The 16654-nt window shown below is 38.0% G+C and overlaps 1 protein-coding gene across 6 annotated transcripts in view; it reads left to right on the forward strand.

Annotated features, from left to right (window-relative positions):
* The window catches only part of CNBD1 (cyclic nucleotide binding domain containing 1), a 143282-nt gene that overhangs the window by 82628 nt on the left and 44000 nt on the right, over nt 1–16654 (forward strand). For 5 of the 6 annotated variants that reach the window (XM_034422385.2, XM_060681691.2, XM_087890772.1 and 2 more), the window contains 3 exons: nt 3219–3379; nt 8496–8630; nt 11156–11288. In XM_034422385.2, the coding sequence (XP_034278276.1) occupies nt 3219–3379; nt 8496–8630; nt 11156–11288 (429 nt within the window). The remainder of the gene's footprint in view (nt 1–3218; nt 3380–8495; nt 8631–11155; nt 11289–16654) is intronic. The other variant, XM_034422386.2, reaches the window with a different exon arrangement.

The raw sequence follows: 16654 nt of genomic DNA on the forward strand, positions 1-16654 counted from the left end.
AATGGTGGTTTTGACAATTGTGTGAGATTGTAAGCACCAATTGTTCTTAGTTTGATGCTTTCTGAATTTCCTGAAAACAGATGGAAAACGTCTGCAAAACATTGCTCCATAATTGACAGTGGTTTTAAACTGCATTGTAGATATGTCTAAAAAGCCTATTTACTAATTCACTCCCTTCCCCCAAAGGTATATGGAAATTTTAAGGGCAGAAAAAGGTTCTATACATGGTTTTGGACTTTAAGATGTTCAAGATCATTTCCTTATGTTCTGTTATTTAAATTGGACATTATATGTGCTCAACTTTGAAGAGTCTGTCTTGTTTTGCTTTGTGGCTTGGTCATTTTGGAGTTGGGCCTGGTCAAAATTAAATGAAAGGATAGAAGGATAGCATTTTGAGAAAATTTAAGCTGGACTTGGATAAAGGTAGTCCTTGATTTACAACCAAAATTAGGACTGAAACGTCTGTTTCTAACCAGTGAGTTGTTAAGTGAGTCACATCTGATTTTATGACATTTTTTTTGCTGAAGTTGTTTAACAAATAATGCAGTTGATAAGCAAATCAGGGTGTCTCTATTAATTTTGCCTATCAGAAGCCTTCTGGGAAGGTCTCAAATGATGACCATGAGTCTCCAGAACACTGCAACTGTCACAGACACATCCCAGTAATTTTTTTTACTACCAGTTCTGTGGGTGTGGCTTGGTGGGTGTTGCAGGGGAAGGATACTATAAAATCTCCATTCCCTCTCCATTCCAGGGGAAGGTTACAGCAAAATCCCCATTTCCTCCCGATTTGGGAGGCAGAGCTGGGATTTGGGAGGCAGAGAATAGATGGGGACGGGGCCAGTCAGAGATGGTATTTACTGGTTCTCTGAACTACTCAAAATTTCTGCTACCGGTTCTCCAGAACTGGTCAGAACTTGCTGAATACCACTTCTGCAGTTGCCAAGCACCTGACATGACTGTGAGGATGTTGTGACAGTTGTAAGTATGAGAACTGATTGTAAGTCACTTTTTTCAGTGCCGTCATAACTTTGAACAGTTGTCAAGAACTCCCTGTGGAGAGGTTCTACAGTTCTGCCATGTACAAAATGCTTCTGGGAAGGAGAAATGGTGTCAGCTGTTGCCACTGCTGTGCTGCTACAACTTGAAGTGTGAAAAGACTGTAAAAAAATGGTGGTGGTGGGGGGGAGAAGTTGTTGAGAATCATTAAGGGATAATGGCCTATCCCTTGAGACCATTTATCCTTGTTACAGTAAAGCAAGAGTTTCCCCCATGAACATGCATGGGAAAAGTGTTCTAGAACTTTGGGAGCTAGTTGGAACATTGGGAATACATTTTGGGCACAGCTGGAATGTGAAGAATACATTTTGTGCTCATTTGCAAAGTCTCTAATCACAAAATAGCGGCTATAGAATAGCAAAGCACTACCTTCATTCCCTCTTCCCTTCCTTCTCTTTGGGCAGGGGGCCATACCACAAAATTGCTAGCTGCATCGTCCCAATAAGTCTGTTTCTTAAAGAGAGAGAGAGAGAGAGAGAGAGAGAGAGAGAGAGAGAGAGAGAGAGAGAGAGAGAGAGAGAGAGAGAGAGAGAGAGAGAGAGAGAGAGAGAACAAAGCTTTAGGGGCTGCTTTGCAGGTTCAGAAGTTCAGAAGTGGAAATGAAGTAGATGCTAGAAAGCAGCACTTTGCCAGTTTCCACATTTTGTTTCAAATGAAAAGGTTTTATTTTAAGAAGTAAAATGTCATTTTAGGCAGGGTATGTAGATGATACCAAGAAGGACTACTGGGGCATAATGGGGCCTTCATAGAGACTTTGGTTCTACACAGGGGTGGGCTTCAGATCCTTTACCAATGGGTTCGCTGCCCAGTTGCTGGGTGGCCGTGACCATGGTGGGTGTGGCCTAGTCAGCCGCCTGCACCATGGTAGTGGTGGTGGGCATTTTTCACCCTCCCCAGGCTTTGGAGGCTTTCCATGAGCCTCCAGGAGGGCAAAAACTGCTTCCCCTGGGTCCAGAGGCCCTCCGGAGGCTGGAAACAGGCCTGTTTCTGGACTTCCGGGACCTCTGGTAGACCCATTTTTTGCCCTCCCAGACCCTGCGCATGGCCCCTGCATTTACCTGGAATGGGCTGCATGGAGACTCTTGGGATGGGCGGGGTGGGATGGGCATGGCCAGACAGGGGTGGCATTTGGGGGTTCACTGAACCCTGGCGATCCTTGGCTAGAGGATTTCCCAAACCCTGCTGAACCCCCAGGAGCCCATCCCTGGTTCTACACATGTGCACACTATTGATCTGTCCCCGTCCACACACACACACAAACACAGCCAGCCGAGGGTTAAGGAAACACTTTGTCACACACCCAGGTGTTTATCTCCAACTTGGCAGTGATTTACACACCGTCTGCCAAGTGCATTTATTTCCACAAAACAGAAAGATAAGATACTTAGCGTACAAAAGTCCAATCAGAATAATATTCCTCTCAGCAGTTTCCGGACGAGGCTTTAGTGACTATCCAAGGTTTACTTTTGTTCGTCACAGGGATCGCTGGCCACCACCCTCTATTATATAGTCTCTGGGGTGTGGTCCAGTGACTCAGTTCTAATCCCTAGCACGCCTCCTGAGCTGCTGCAATCGTTTATCACGCCTTCAGAGGCGTGCGTCCAGGAATGATGTCTCTCCCTCGCTCTCATCCGAGCCACCTGTCTCCCTGCTAATCTCCTCTCCCTCGGCCGGCACCTGAGACAGTGCCAGAGGGGAGGGGCCTGGAGAGGGAGGCCTGGCTGACTCCTCTTCCTCATGCTCGGAGCTTTCTTCCTCCGATGGGACAGGCTCAGAGGGCGGGGCCACAACAACTATATGCTGGTTGCAAATATTCTTGCTATTATAAAAAGAGGATTTCATGGCTAAATATTTGACAGGCTATAATTTTTGTCAAATAAAATATATGCATTTTGGTGGTCGATGTCATCAAATGATTTACCATCTCAGAGTTAGGAGCACGTATGTTTAATTTAGATATGGATGTCATCAATCAATCATACATTTTTCTTTTGAAAGCAAAAGAGGAAAATTGAGAGTTTTCAATGTTTCATGAAAATGTGTTGGCTAGATTACACTTGTAGGTTTATTATACTTCTGAATGCTGTAGACGTATTAGTTCATTTTCTGTAATTTGGATGTGAAATTATGATCTGTTTCTATTTTAATTTTAATTCCAGTGGATGCAAGCCAAGGATTCTATATTATACTTAGAGGCTCTGTTAAGCCACAGACAAAGTATTACAAAAGACTTATTGGAGGACATTTTATTTCAGTGCCTCCTCAGGTGACTTCTGTTACAAATGAATCAAACCCAACTGAGGTAGCATCATCTGATATGGTAAGTTTTAACAGAAATCTACCATTAAGCACATATTAGTAGAAATATTTAAGAAGGTCAAATTAGGTACCTACGTTTTTATTCTCAAAAAATTGTTTCAAAACATACAAGGAAAACAAGATTGAAATCTGATCAAATGCCTTTAATAAAAACAATTTTTGTTTATTTATCCCTTCAAGTCAACAAAGACTCTTGGCGTCTACCTGGACTAGTCCCTGAGGTTTTCTTGGCAGCATTATCATAAAATTGTTTGCCATTATCTCCTTCTTAGGGCTGAAAGAGAGGACTGGCTCAAGGTCAACCTGCTGACTTCAAGCCTAAGGTGGGACAAGAATTTACAGCCTCTCAGTTTCTAGCCTGGTGCCATAAGACCATCGCCTCTGGGCAGCGGTGGGTTCTACTTACCTTTACTACCGGTTCACAACGGGAAGCTTCTGCGCATGCGCAGATCACTGATGATGACATCCGGGGCCTTTACTACTTTACTACTGGTCCTTGCGAACTGGTCCGAACCGGTCGCAACCCAACACTGCCTCTGGGTTTCCAAGGATCATCTCCTCTAGGGGACTAAGGAACTGCTTGAATATGTCAAACAATTTTTCTAGGCATACAATCTTTTTTCTAGTGGTATTTCCATATTTGACTATCAACCATGATGGGTTAAGTCATGTGTCTAAGGCAGAATCCAACTTCACTAAACATGTTCTCCCATGTATTAATAGTATTGTTTGACATTTACCTCTTATTGAGCAGTCCTTAATGTCCTTCCGAGAGAGGGGGGGAGGGAGAGAGAGAGGGGGGGGAAAGTAATATTGACCTATACCAGGTCCTTAGAAAGGACTCAATAGGTTGACAAAATGACAGATCTTGTCTAAACATCAAGGTGATCATGCAACCAACCATAATAATCTTTATAGTTTCCTAGTCTTAATTTGGGAGCTCAAGTGGATCATGTTGGCAGGTCTGGGATTAGTCCAGATCTGAGAATTCTTATTTCCAGTAAGTACAAAGATCCTTTTTGGGTGGCGCATCGTATAAAATCCTGACCACTGCCATGACAAAGCTAGGTGGAATTGCTAGAAATTGAGGATTAACAGTAAATTGTTGGCCCTTAACATAGGACATGTACTCCCAGAACCAAAGGTTACTTAGTTTAGTTCTAGCAATTTCTAATGCAGACTCCAATCAATGAATATTCAGTGTCAGCAAGTAGTGAATACCTTTTAGCTCAGTTTATTATTGTTTAGCAAGAAAAAAAACCCCTTGGTTTTATTGAACTGCCTTGATCTAAGAATATTTGCAAAAAATCTTGGAGAGTGGTGTAATGTAGAAACCGCAATCTCTCTTTAGCTCATCCACAGTGACCTAAATTAACCTGAGTGGCATGAAAAGATGGGAGAATGTTGTCTGATTTTTTTTTTTTTGGTGATAGATGTTATCACTTGCTATAAAATATATAGTTAATTAAAGACTTCGTTGTATTATTTTATCAGTCAATCTATGCATCATAGGGAAAAATGTATTTCTGAGCATGCTAGAGTACATCTATTGAAACTGTAAAGCAAATGCACCTTTCTATAAGACCTTATGAATACTACTGATTGAAAAATAAATGCAATTTAGTTTTGCAACATTTTGCTACATTAACTCTGGCATCGAGATATAGTTTGGTGTAGTAATTGAGGCTAGAACACAGGAGATCATGAGCTCAAATGCCATTTTAGGCACAAAGTCAGTTGGATGACCTTGAGCCAGTCACTTTCTCTCAGTCCTAGGAAGGACGCAATAGCAAACGACTTCTGAATAAGCTTCCCAAGAAAACTGCAGGGACTTGTCCAGGCATTTTCTGAGAATTAGATATGACTAAAGAGAAGAAAAAAAAATATTCTGGCACTAACAATAATTGAATACCATTTTTTAATTGCACCATTTTATATGTCCTGGAAAAATTTACAATAAAACTATACTAACACCATTTATTGAGGACTATTGTGTAATTATTCTAATTTTTCAAATGTTTAAAACAAAACTAAATAACCAAAAAGGTACTGACATCAGAGATGATTAACTGGGCCATCTTGATTACAGCTTTCCAAACAATCTGAAAATACTTTAATATAATGCAATTTTAAGAGGAGGAATTTCCATTTGTGAATTTTCTTTTGTTTGATTAAGCCTCAGTCACCTCTTGAAATAGATTAAAGGAATTCTACAACATATGGAATTCTAAGATAATTCCCACCTCATATTTGCTTAACAATTTCATTTTTCACCTTAACTAGGAGGTGGGCACCCCTTGGATCAGGGGTGTCAAACTCAATTTCATTGAGGGCTGTATCAGGGCTGTGGTTGACCTCAGGGGACTGGGTGGGCATGGTCAACTGGGTGGGCATGGCCAGCTTGATGCCACTCACTGGGCGTGGCTGACTAGGTGAGTGTGGCCAGCTTGACACTACTCTCCGAACTGCTGGCATGTTTCCCCTTCGCATTGGGTAGACTGGTCCAAAGCTGCATTGGGTAGACCGGGCCAAAGTGATGCGGACTGACCCCTTACATTTTCCAGGACAGCCCTGCGGGCCAGATCTGACCACATCACAGGCCAAATGCAGCCTGCATGCCTTGTGTTTGACACCCCTGTCTTAAATGCCTTTATTAGAATTGGTTGCATGCAAGCCCAAATTTGTTGGTATATTCTCTTACCAATTTTATGCATTTTCATGTTTTAATGAGCCTTTTGGAACCAGATTTTATGCTCTTTTGTGTTACATTTTCCTTATAGCTCTTTTGGAAGTGAATGTGTATGCTCATTGCAATGCTGCCTCATAGGCATGTTCTGATTTTGTTATTTCTCTAGTTCACACAGCTCACATTTATAATATTTTTAAAAATATAATTGTACTGAAAGTTTAAAAAACAAAAGTTTGATTAATACAAATGAAATAAAGTAAAGAAAGAAGGAAAGAAAAAAGTAGAAAAAAATTAGTAATGAAAGCAAAAGAAAATGAAGAATTGATTTCTGATCATTTTTACAGTAGTTATAAGTACAATTGTAGTTCTATTTACCGCTTTTTCTAAAGTTATGTCACAACTCCCTTCTTTCTATAATTTAGCCTATCTAATCATCAAAACCAAAGTTCCTAAATTCATTTTTTTCTGTTTTACACACACAAAAAAATCATAATTGCTTTCCAAGAAGCAATAAATATAGATTTTGTTGTTTTTGTAATCAAACAGATCAATTTGCCATCTCAGCAAATTCTATTATAATGTCAATATCTTAATGCCAGATTTTTCCATCTTAGTACTACAGTAATCTTGCTACAGTTATCATATACTGTATATAAAAAAAGTTCTATGACTTTTTTTACAACTATTTCTCTACCAGTCACAAGAAGAAAAGTTCTGATTTCAGATATAGTCAAAGTCAACTGTCATGTCCACTGAACTTTCTTGTTTCTTATTAGAAATTAATTTTGTATTCCTTGAGGGCAAATGACATTAGTTCATTTCAGTATAAGTAGTTCTATTATATATCTCAAAGATCCCTTGAGAAAGACTGTTCGTGATACATTACTACAACCTATCATCCACATGCATGCATCCACCTTATGCAAAGAGCTTTTTCATCTGTTTGTTAATGGAATTAATCATATGGACATATAGGCAAATAGTCAAAATATTTGAAGTCAATATAATCTATTTTAGTTAAATGGCAAGGTCTGCATCTTTATAAAATAATATAGCTGAATGAGAAGGCACAGGCAAAAGACTAAAAATCTGAAAATTAATTCAGTATTAGAAAAGAGCACATTCTATACAAAAATATTAGATATATGATTCAGCTTTAAATGAATTTAACATTCTAAGCAACAGCAACATTTGAATTTTTGTCTCTTCTTGTTTTGAAAGTGTACTGATTTGATGATAGAGAATTTGGCTATAAAAGAATGTCTGCAATCTTCTCTGAGAAAGGTCACTATTCAAGAATACATTTCTAATTGGGGATGGACAATAAAAACCAGCCTGATTTGTTCTGTGGGTTTAGTTTCTTTCTTCTGGTAGGAATATGTTTACAGCTGAGGGGAAATTGCAAATATTGAGATGGACAAAAGTAAGGAAGTAATTTTCTACTCCATTCTTCAAATAGTGTTTATAGTTGCACCCATCTGGAATTAGCTTCAGGGAGCTGAGAACATTAACTTATGGACTAATGGTAATCAACTTCCTTAATATTTATTTATTTCACAGCATTTATATACTTCTCCACTTACGGACAATGTAGATTGTACTATACAGAGTTTTCAGGGTTTTCTGAAATGTCAACAAGAAGGAAATAAGTACTGTATGCATTTGGGAACAGTGTGTCCTCTAATATCGGAGCAGCTATAGGACGCGGCTGCCTTCATCACTCTTTCCTTTATCAGAATAGGCCCTTAAATAGGTTACCTTTAGAAGTCCAGATAGGATGGACAGGATCATTTTTCATTAGGCAGTCCCTGACAGAATGGGACAATTCACCACAGCCAGCTGGTCACAACCATCTCTCCACAGCCATGTCACTGCAGCCAACTCACTGCAGGACAATTTGCTGCGGACAATTCTAGTGGGATAACTCAATGCAATAAATGTTATCCGCCACTGTTTCTTTGATATTATTTCCATTTTTGTCAATGGAAATAATGTCAAAGAAACATTGGTGTATAATATTTATCACGTCTAATTATCCTGTATAAATTATCCATGGCAAGTTGTCCCCTAGTGAGTTGGCCGCAGTGAGATCGCTGTGGTGGGTTGCCCATAGCAAGTTGTCTTGGATCCATCCCTGATGTATTTTATTGTTCAGGAGGGAAATTCCAGGGCAGCAATGACTAAACCCACTGCTGCCTTGATTTTTTTCAATCCATTCATCACTATTGTGGAACATTTCAGTGATTTTATACAACTATTAAAAATTTCAGCTGTCATCATGAGTATAAACATCCACGATATATGTTACTGTTTTGCCTACAACAAGTTGCAGAAGTATATAACACTGATGCATATTTTTATAATTGTGTAAAACATAAAGGAATATTAAATATTAATTTCTATTATTTCTTTTTAATTATTTTGGAAGTTTGGTGTAGGGTGCTGTTTTGGGACTTTGGTACCACTCCCTTTAAAGAAGAAACATGATGTACTTACTGTTCTTACAGAGGAAAACTGTGATTTTATCAAAATTCCATCCATCAATTACTTAAGGGTAAAAGAGGTAAGCATTTTTCATAAGAATGGAGAACCTGTGGATCTCCCATTCTTGCTGATCTTCTGTTCCCAGTGTTTTCAGCACAGGGTCATAGCATTTTGCAAATGTCCAGAATGCTACGGCTTCTTAGAGTTACTTATTTGTTTAAACTTGTTTTGCATTTTCGTCTTTGAATAAAATCCTGAGTGTAACCCATGAAACAAAGCACAATGCAACAGCTGGACACTCACTTTTCTCCTTTTCCATCCCTCAACCACAGACAAGGAGAGAGAGTCAGAAAAAGAAAAAAGCAATAAAAAACCCACTAAGCTGTTATAAGCTCCTTAAATTTAAAATGCATCTTCTTATACTTAAAATATTGTATTCCATTTTTTATTATTATTTTATAAAGCACTTAAACACCCCAAGAGAGACATGAGCAGATTCTGGACAATTGATGCTACATTCCTATTTTTGGTAGTCAGAAATTGGATGCTAAGTATTGTATGAAGCAGCCCTCTAATGAACATGTTTGAATGACTGATAAGGTGGTGAAAATTAAAACATTCTTTTATCATACTTTCCAGGCTTCCGTCCACTAGAAAAAAATGCTGGATAAAGAGTCAATTACTTTCACCCAAAGAATTCTGATTAAACTGGTAAAGGGCAAGCTTCCCTGAGCCTCATTTTAAAAACGCACAGCATAAATGAGTTCATTCATTTTCAGTTCCAAGAGAGGCTTCATTAAACCAGTTTAATCAGTGTCTTCTCCCTTTACTATTAACCTGTATTCCAAGGCTTTATCACGAACATATCTGCCTTTCCCAAACATATTAGTTGTGGCCCGCCAGGGGTCAGCAGAGCTGGCAGCAGATTCGGACAGTGAGGAGGTTGGGGAGGAACATGGGCCAGTCCTGGAGTCTGGGGAAGGGTCTGATGAGGGCTCTGCGTCGGAGGCAGAGAGGGGGCCAGGGCCGAATGCCAGGTATCAGCTGTCTTCAGAGTCAGACATCAGTGAGGCAGACAAACAGCTGGACCCTGTTCCTAGTGTGCGCATACGCAGAGTTGCCAGACGAAGGGAACAGCTAAAGAACAAGGGTCAACTTGGGAGTAAGGCCACAAGTGGACAATGAATGGCCCCTCCCAGAGGGAATAAAAGAGGAGTGAAAGGGGAGTGGAGTTTGCAGGAGACAATTAGTTCACCTAATTGGTTTGTGACTCTCCCAGACTCCTTGCCAAATTTTGAAGATATCAGCCTGGCAGGTCTCCAAGCCAGATAAGGTCTGTGACTAAATTCTCCCTTGAAAGACTTTGCTGAAGGTGAATGAGAGGAATTCACTGTTTGTTTAATAAAAGGGGCTTCATAAAAGTTATGAATGGGTTTTGCCTTAGAAGGAACTAGCAATGGCTGCCAATAATATTATTAAAAAACATTGCTTCAAGATACAGACTTAAATAAGTACAGACTGGACTTTTTATAATATTATTTACATTTCAGTTGCCTTATTAACATACATCTTCACGTGCATTTGTATTAAATTGGAGCAATTGCCTTTTGATTAACATTGCAGAACCCTCTGTTTGGAGGTAGACCTGGAAAAATCAAATCAGTTACAATTTATTTCTGTCATGATGGATGCATTCCATTAAAATGCTGCTCAATAACTATTCACATATGAACTTCAACTTCCAGAATTCCTAAATAGTTTGATGGGGGTTTTGAGACTTGTAATCTAATGCATTTGAAGGAAGGCAGGATTCTATCTGTCTATATGTTTCAATCAATCATGGGAGAGGCTGGCTTATGTTATCCAATAATCAATGGACATATCTAAATACAGTGTCACACAGCTACTTTTCTAATTCAACTCAATCTAAATAACTTCATTCTAATCAATATATATTAATATATTGATTAGAATGAAATTATTTCATAAAACTATTAAATTATAATGTCATAACAATTATGCTGACTAGAATTCTCATTAAATGTGATTCCCATACTTGATTCCTTCTAGGAATCCTTCCTGTCTGTTCTTCACATCTGTTCTCTTTTTCTTACGATATTACTGCTTTTGTTGTTGTTGTTAGTTGCGAAGTCATGTCTGACCCATTGTGACCTCCTGGACAATGTTCCTCCAGACCTTCCTGTCCTCTACTATCCTCTGGAGTCCATTTAAGCTCACACCTACTGCTTCAGTGACTCCATCCAGCCACCTCATTCTCTGCCATCCCCTTCTTCTTTTGCCCTCAATCTTTCCCAGCATTAGGCTCTTCTCCAGTGAGTCCTTCCTTCTCATTAGGTGGCCAAAGTATTTGAGTTTCATCTTCAGGATCTGGACTTCTAAAGAAGTCAGGGTTGATCTCCTCTAGGACTGACCAGTTGGATCACCTTGCAGTCCAAGGGACTCGCAGGAGTCTTCTCCAGCATCATAATTCAAAGGCCTAAATTCTTTGGTGCTCAGTCTTTCTTATGGTCCAACTTTCACAGCCATACATTGCAACTGGGATTACTGCTTTTACTGCTATCTAAAACTGAAACTTTCTTTCAGGATATAGCAAAACATGAACAGCAGGCCAAAGAAGAAGTAATCCGTGGCTCTCCATTTTATCAAAACTGGCCGATGATATTTATATTTAAGTTAACTGCTCAGTTAAAATGGAGGAAGTTTCCAACAGACTATGGTGAGTATAATTTAATATGCATATCAGCATCCATATTGATATCCATATCAAAATCATGATCTAAACAGGAACCTTTAAAATAACGTACAAGGGGCTGCACCTTTAAAAAGTGGATGGGATACACTTCCATTATATGGAAGAAGTCATGCAAAAAACTAAATTTAATTTCTATTTCAGATTAACGTATTCAATTCTCCATGAATCTAATATTTCTCCCACATGACATCCTTGGGATTTATTAATTTCCAGAATCTCTATGGAGATTCTCAGTCATCCAGGTCATGGTTGCCCCAAAGATGCTTGTTCAAGAGGCAACTGGATTTTCTGTTCTTTCTTTGAAGACGTTTTGCTTCTCATCCAAACAGCTTTTTCAGCTCTGCCAGAGTTGAAGAACCTTCTTGGATGAGAAGCAAAACGTCTTCAATGAAAACCAGAAAGTCCAGTTGCCTCTTGATAAAGTACCTTTGGGGTAATCTCCAAAATGTAGAAAACTGGACAAATAAGCCTGTCCCAGGTCATATTTAAACAACTGCACATGCCTATAACTGTTGGTTTGCTACCAAATATGTAATCCAGAATCTAATTCTTGCTCCTTGTGATTGTTATAATAAGTTACATGAAAAAATAAATTGATTATGTAATTTTTCTCACACAATCAATAATGAGTTAGGAATGAAAAATGTTGAGTGAAATAACACTCTTTTATGCTCTCTTGAATTGATTATGGGGAAATGGAAGGAATTAGATAAAAATTGTCCTTTTCATAGTAATTTTCTTTTGGTATCATCTGTAGCTTTAGCAATCTCTCTCTGTATTTGTGTATGTATGCAGAAATAAAATATGGCATTTTCATATGACTGAACAAGGATTCTAAGTATCCACTCTGTAATCTAGAATGAAAGATAAAAGTGAAAAATGTCTTTAATTAATTATTTTAAAATGCTTATAATTCTTTTTTTTTTTTGCCATGACTCTTGTTCAGCTTGATTATCTAATTTTCTCACAGTGTGTTTCCCAATACTTAACAGTGTTAGCTGATAAAAGGGATTTTTTTTAATGCTAAATTTCATACAATACTTTTGTTGTTCAAATAATTTATATAATTACTCTTTTGGCTGATCTTATTAAAATCGTAATTTTTAATTGCTTCCATTAACTTTGGAACACAGATTTGTTAAGGATAAACAAGTCCTTGTTCAAATAAGTATTAGAAATTAATGTCTGATGAATTTCATAGTATTTTACAATGACATCCTTTTTTCTGGTTCTTTGTAAATTTTTAATGTTTTAATTCTCAATGCTGAATTTTTAAATTTTCTGTTTTATGTTGTGTTTGTATGTTGTTGTATGCTTCCCAGAATATACATTTAATAGTTATTAAATTATTTAATAAAATTATTAAATAGTTATATCAAATAAAATGGATTTCCTGGTCTCACATTACCAAACACTGAAATGTTGCATTCCCCTTGAACATCATGCAAAAACCTTTTGACAGACCACTGCATAAACATGCAGTAACAATGTGGAAATCTCTCACTAAAATAAAACTAGTCTGAAGCAGCAGAATACAAGTAGTCCTCGACGTACGATCGCAATTGAGCCCAAAATTTATGTTGATAAGTGAGATTTATTCCATTTTACAACATTTCTTGTCAGAGTTGTTAAATGAATCCCTGCAGTTGTTAAGTCAGTAATACGGTTGTTAAGTGAATCTGGTTTCCCCATTGACTTTGCTTGTCAGAGGGCAACAAAAGGTGATCACATGACCTGGGACACTGCAGGCGTCATAAATATGAGTCAGTTGTCAAGCATTGAATTTTGATCACATGACCATGGGGATGCTGCTGCAACGGTCATATGTGTGAAAAATGATCATAAGTCACTTTTTTCGGTGCTGTTGTAAATTGTTGTATGAGCCACGGTGGCGCAATGGTTAGAGTGCAGTACTGCAGCTACTTCAGCTGACTGCAAGTTCAGCAGATCAGCGGATCAAATCTCACCGGCTCAAGGTTGACTCAGCCTTCCATCCTTCCGAGGTGGGTAAAATGAGGACCCAGATTGTTGGTGGCAATATGCTATTTAGTATACTGTGTTTGGTGTAAGCTGCCCAGAGTCCTCGGAGAGTGGGCAGAATAGAAATATGACTAATAATAATAATTATAATACTAACAATAACAACAACAACAACAACAACAACAACTTCAAAGAGTCACTAAACAAACTGTTGTAACTTGAGGACTAAATGTACCATATTTTGGTCCTCTGAAGACGTGTTCTGAGAAAACAGGCTCAAATGATACCCTTGTCAAAACAGGCTTTCTTGCACATCAGACTGAATCTCTATAGCCCTAAAAAGTGAGCCAAAAAAACCCAAAAACAAACCCCAAACCAGAAAGACTCAAGGCATCAATGCTAAGGGAAATTAAGTTTCAAAAGTGCTAAAAAATAAAAGTAAAGATTGTATCATTACATTTTATTTTTCTGTACTGTTGAAATTCTCTCTCTCCATTTGCCTTTCTGAATGTAATTCTTCCCAGCCAGCAATTCCATTGCTAATCAAATAATAGATATTTGCTCAAAAAAGCATTTAAGTTAGTTTTCAAAGTATATTTCTAGAACACAGGCACTTGCTATTAGGGTCCTTTCTCTCAGTTTTAATGAGAGACTTCTACATTCTTACTGCATGTTTATGCATTGATCTCTCAAAAGCTTTTTGTACGACATTCAAGGGGGAAAGCAACATTTCTTTTGAATCTGGAAAAGTATTAGCCTATATAGTTGGTTTAATCACATCTGGTCTTTATCTGGATTTAGAATAGAATAGAATAGAATAGAATAGAATAGAATAGAATAGAATAGAATAGAATAGAATAGAATAGAATAAACAGTTGGAAGGGAACTTTTAAGTCATCTAATCCAACCCCCTGCTCAAGCAGGAAACCCTATACAATTTCTGACAGATGCCTGCCCAGTCTCTTCTTGAAAGCTTCCAGTGATAAAGCTCCCACAACTTCTGAAGGCAATCTGTTCTATTGGTTGATTGTTCTCACTGTCAGAAAATTTCTCCTTATTTCTAGGTTGAATCTCTCCTTGATCAGTTTCCATCCATTATTCCTTGTCTGGCCTTCAGGAGCCTTGGAAAATAGGTTGACCCCCTCCTCTCTGTGACAGCCACTCAAATATTGGAACACTGCTCTCATGTACTCCCCTGGTCCTTCTCTTCACTAGACTAGCTATGTCCAGTTCCTGCAACCGTTCTTCATATGTTCATATGTATCTCCACATGTCAACCTTATTTCTAATTTTTCAGTAGGAATCTACTGCCTTTCCTGGTAATATGAATTGGATTTTGTTATTCTGTAACAAATTACAGAGAACCTATATGAACATTAAAAGGAAAGTTGATTGTACATTTGTTAATGAGACAAATCACATAAGGTGAATAGGTTTAAATTATGGAATGTTTTGCACAACTATGGCTTTGCCAGTGTGATGAGAGGTACAAGATGGAAATAATGCATCCATGAAAATAAATGGTATGCTTAGCGAATACTTCAATACTGAACAGGGTATAAGACTGGGATGTTTGATACTATCCCTTTGATAGGTTTTCAGATAAATTTTGGGTGAAGTTAAAGGTGTTCTTGGAAATGGGACATTAGAGTTTAAGTATTTTTGCAGATGCTGCTGCTTTGTTGGCTGAAAACCTAAATGATTTGCAGGCAATGTTAGATTGAATAAAGCAACAAGAACTATAGATTGAAATTAATATCTCATAGACCAATGTAACTGTACTTCACAGGGACAATGAGATGGACCACTGCGAGTTATATTCCATTTTTCAATAACTTCTACTTAGTTATTAGTTCTGAATCCGCAAACAGATGATTTCCTTTTTTCTTACAACTAGAACTGCAAATATTATTTAATCTTTGTTTTCAGACTGCTTTGGAAGATTTATGTAGGTAGGTAAATCATTGTTATGTCAATTCAAATATAACAGTAAATTCTGGTTTATGCTAAATCCAAAATAGATGCAACAAAAATTATATAAACCTGGTTTGGTCCTTCAAATATAGTATAAAGAGTCATTACTATCAACACCAGATATCAGGGATTATGAAATCAGTAGACTAAGAATATTTGAGAAATCAGTATTGGAAAAAATGGATTTAAAGAATCTAGAACAGGGATGTCAAACTCAATTTTATTGAGGGCCACATCAGGGCTGTGGTTGACCTTGGGCTGGGCAGGCATGGCCGACTGGGTGGGCATGGTCAGCTTGACATCACTCACTGGGCATGGCTGACTTTGTGGGCATGGTCAGCTGTGTGGGCGTGGCCAGCTTGACTCCACTCCCCAAATTGCTGGCCTGTTTCCTCTTTGCATTGGGTACACCGGGCCAAAGCCACACTGGTCCAATGTTTCCTCTTTGCATTGGGTAGACCGGCCTGAAGTGACGCAGGTAGACCAGCCCAAAGCTGGTTGGCTCCTTACATTTTCCAGGATGGCCCCGCAGGCTGGATCCAACCACATCATGGGCCAGATCTAGCCCATGGGTCTTGAGTTTGACACCCTTGATCTAGAACATAGTATGTGTTCTAAAGATAAATACCGGCCCAACAATGAAGTTTTGAAATATATTCAGCCCAGGTATTTTGTATTTATATTAGACAAAATAAGAAAAAAAATCTAGTAGTTTATTAAATATTTTTTTTTACTAAGTTCATATAGCACAGAATTTCATGGTCTCACTTAGAAATTTACAAATCCATTTTGTGAAATGTAAGAATGGGTATCTGACATATTGCTATGGTTTAATCCCCATCCCCCCTTTTTTCACTTTTGTATGAAAACACTTCCACAAAAGCATTGATTATTATGTATCTTTAATTTGCAGAAATGTTTTGGGATGAAAGGTGCTGCATAACTTTAAAATATGACTTTACTTCACTCTGCTTAATTGGGAAAGCTGCTTTATTGTCAATCTCCCAGGAATCAGGTTTAACCTAATGAAAGTTAGCTGCTTGGAGCTAATTCTTTAAGAAGCTCATGTCATATAGAGTGTGACTAATACAGCATGATTTATTGCATGGCTAAAAGATGAATAGTGCTAAGTGATTATCAAAAGAGAATCTTTAAAACTCTTATCATCCATCCATCATCGATCCATCCATCCATCTATCCATCCATCCATCCATCCTATTTGTACTCCCTCCAATCACCAAAGTCTCTAGGTTCTCACCATCCAATAAAATAATACATTAATAAAAAGAAAAAAAAAACAAGAAGAAATTCAAAATTTATTCATTTTTTTTAAAAAATGAAATCATTGATATAATTTTATGGTTGCAATTCTACTT

This window comes from Pantherophis guttatus, chromosome 3 (assembly GCF_059756535.1).
Source record: "Pantherophis guttatus breed Tessera chromosome 3, ASM5975653v1, whole genome shotgun sequence".
Classification (NCBI taxonomy): domain Eukaryota; kingdom Metazoa; phylum Chordata; class Lepidosauria; order Squamata; family Colubridae; genus Pantherophis; species Pantherophis guttatus.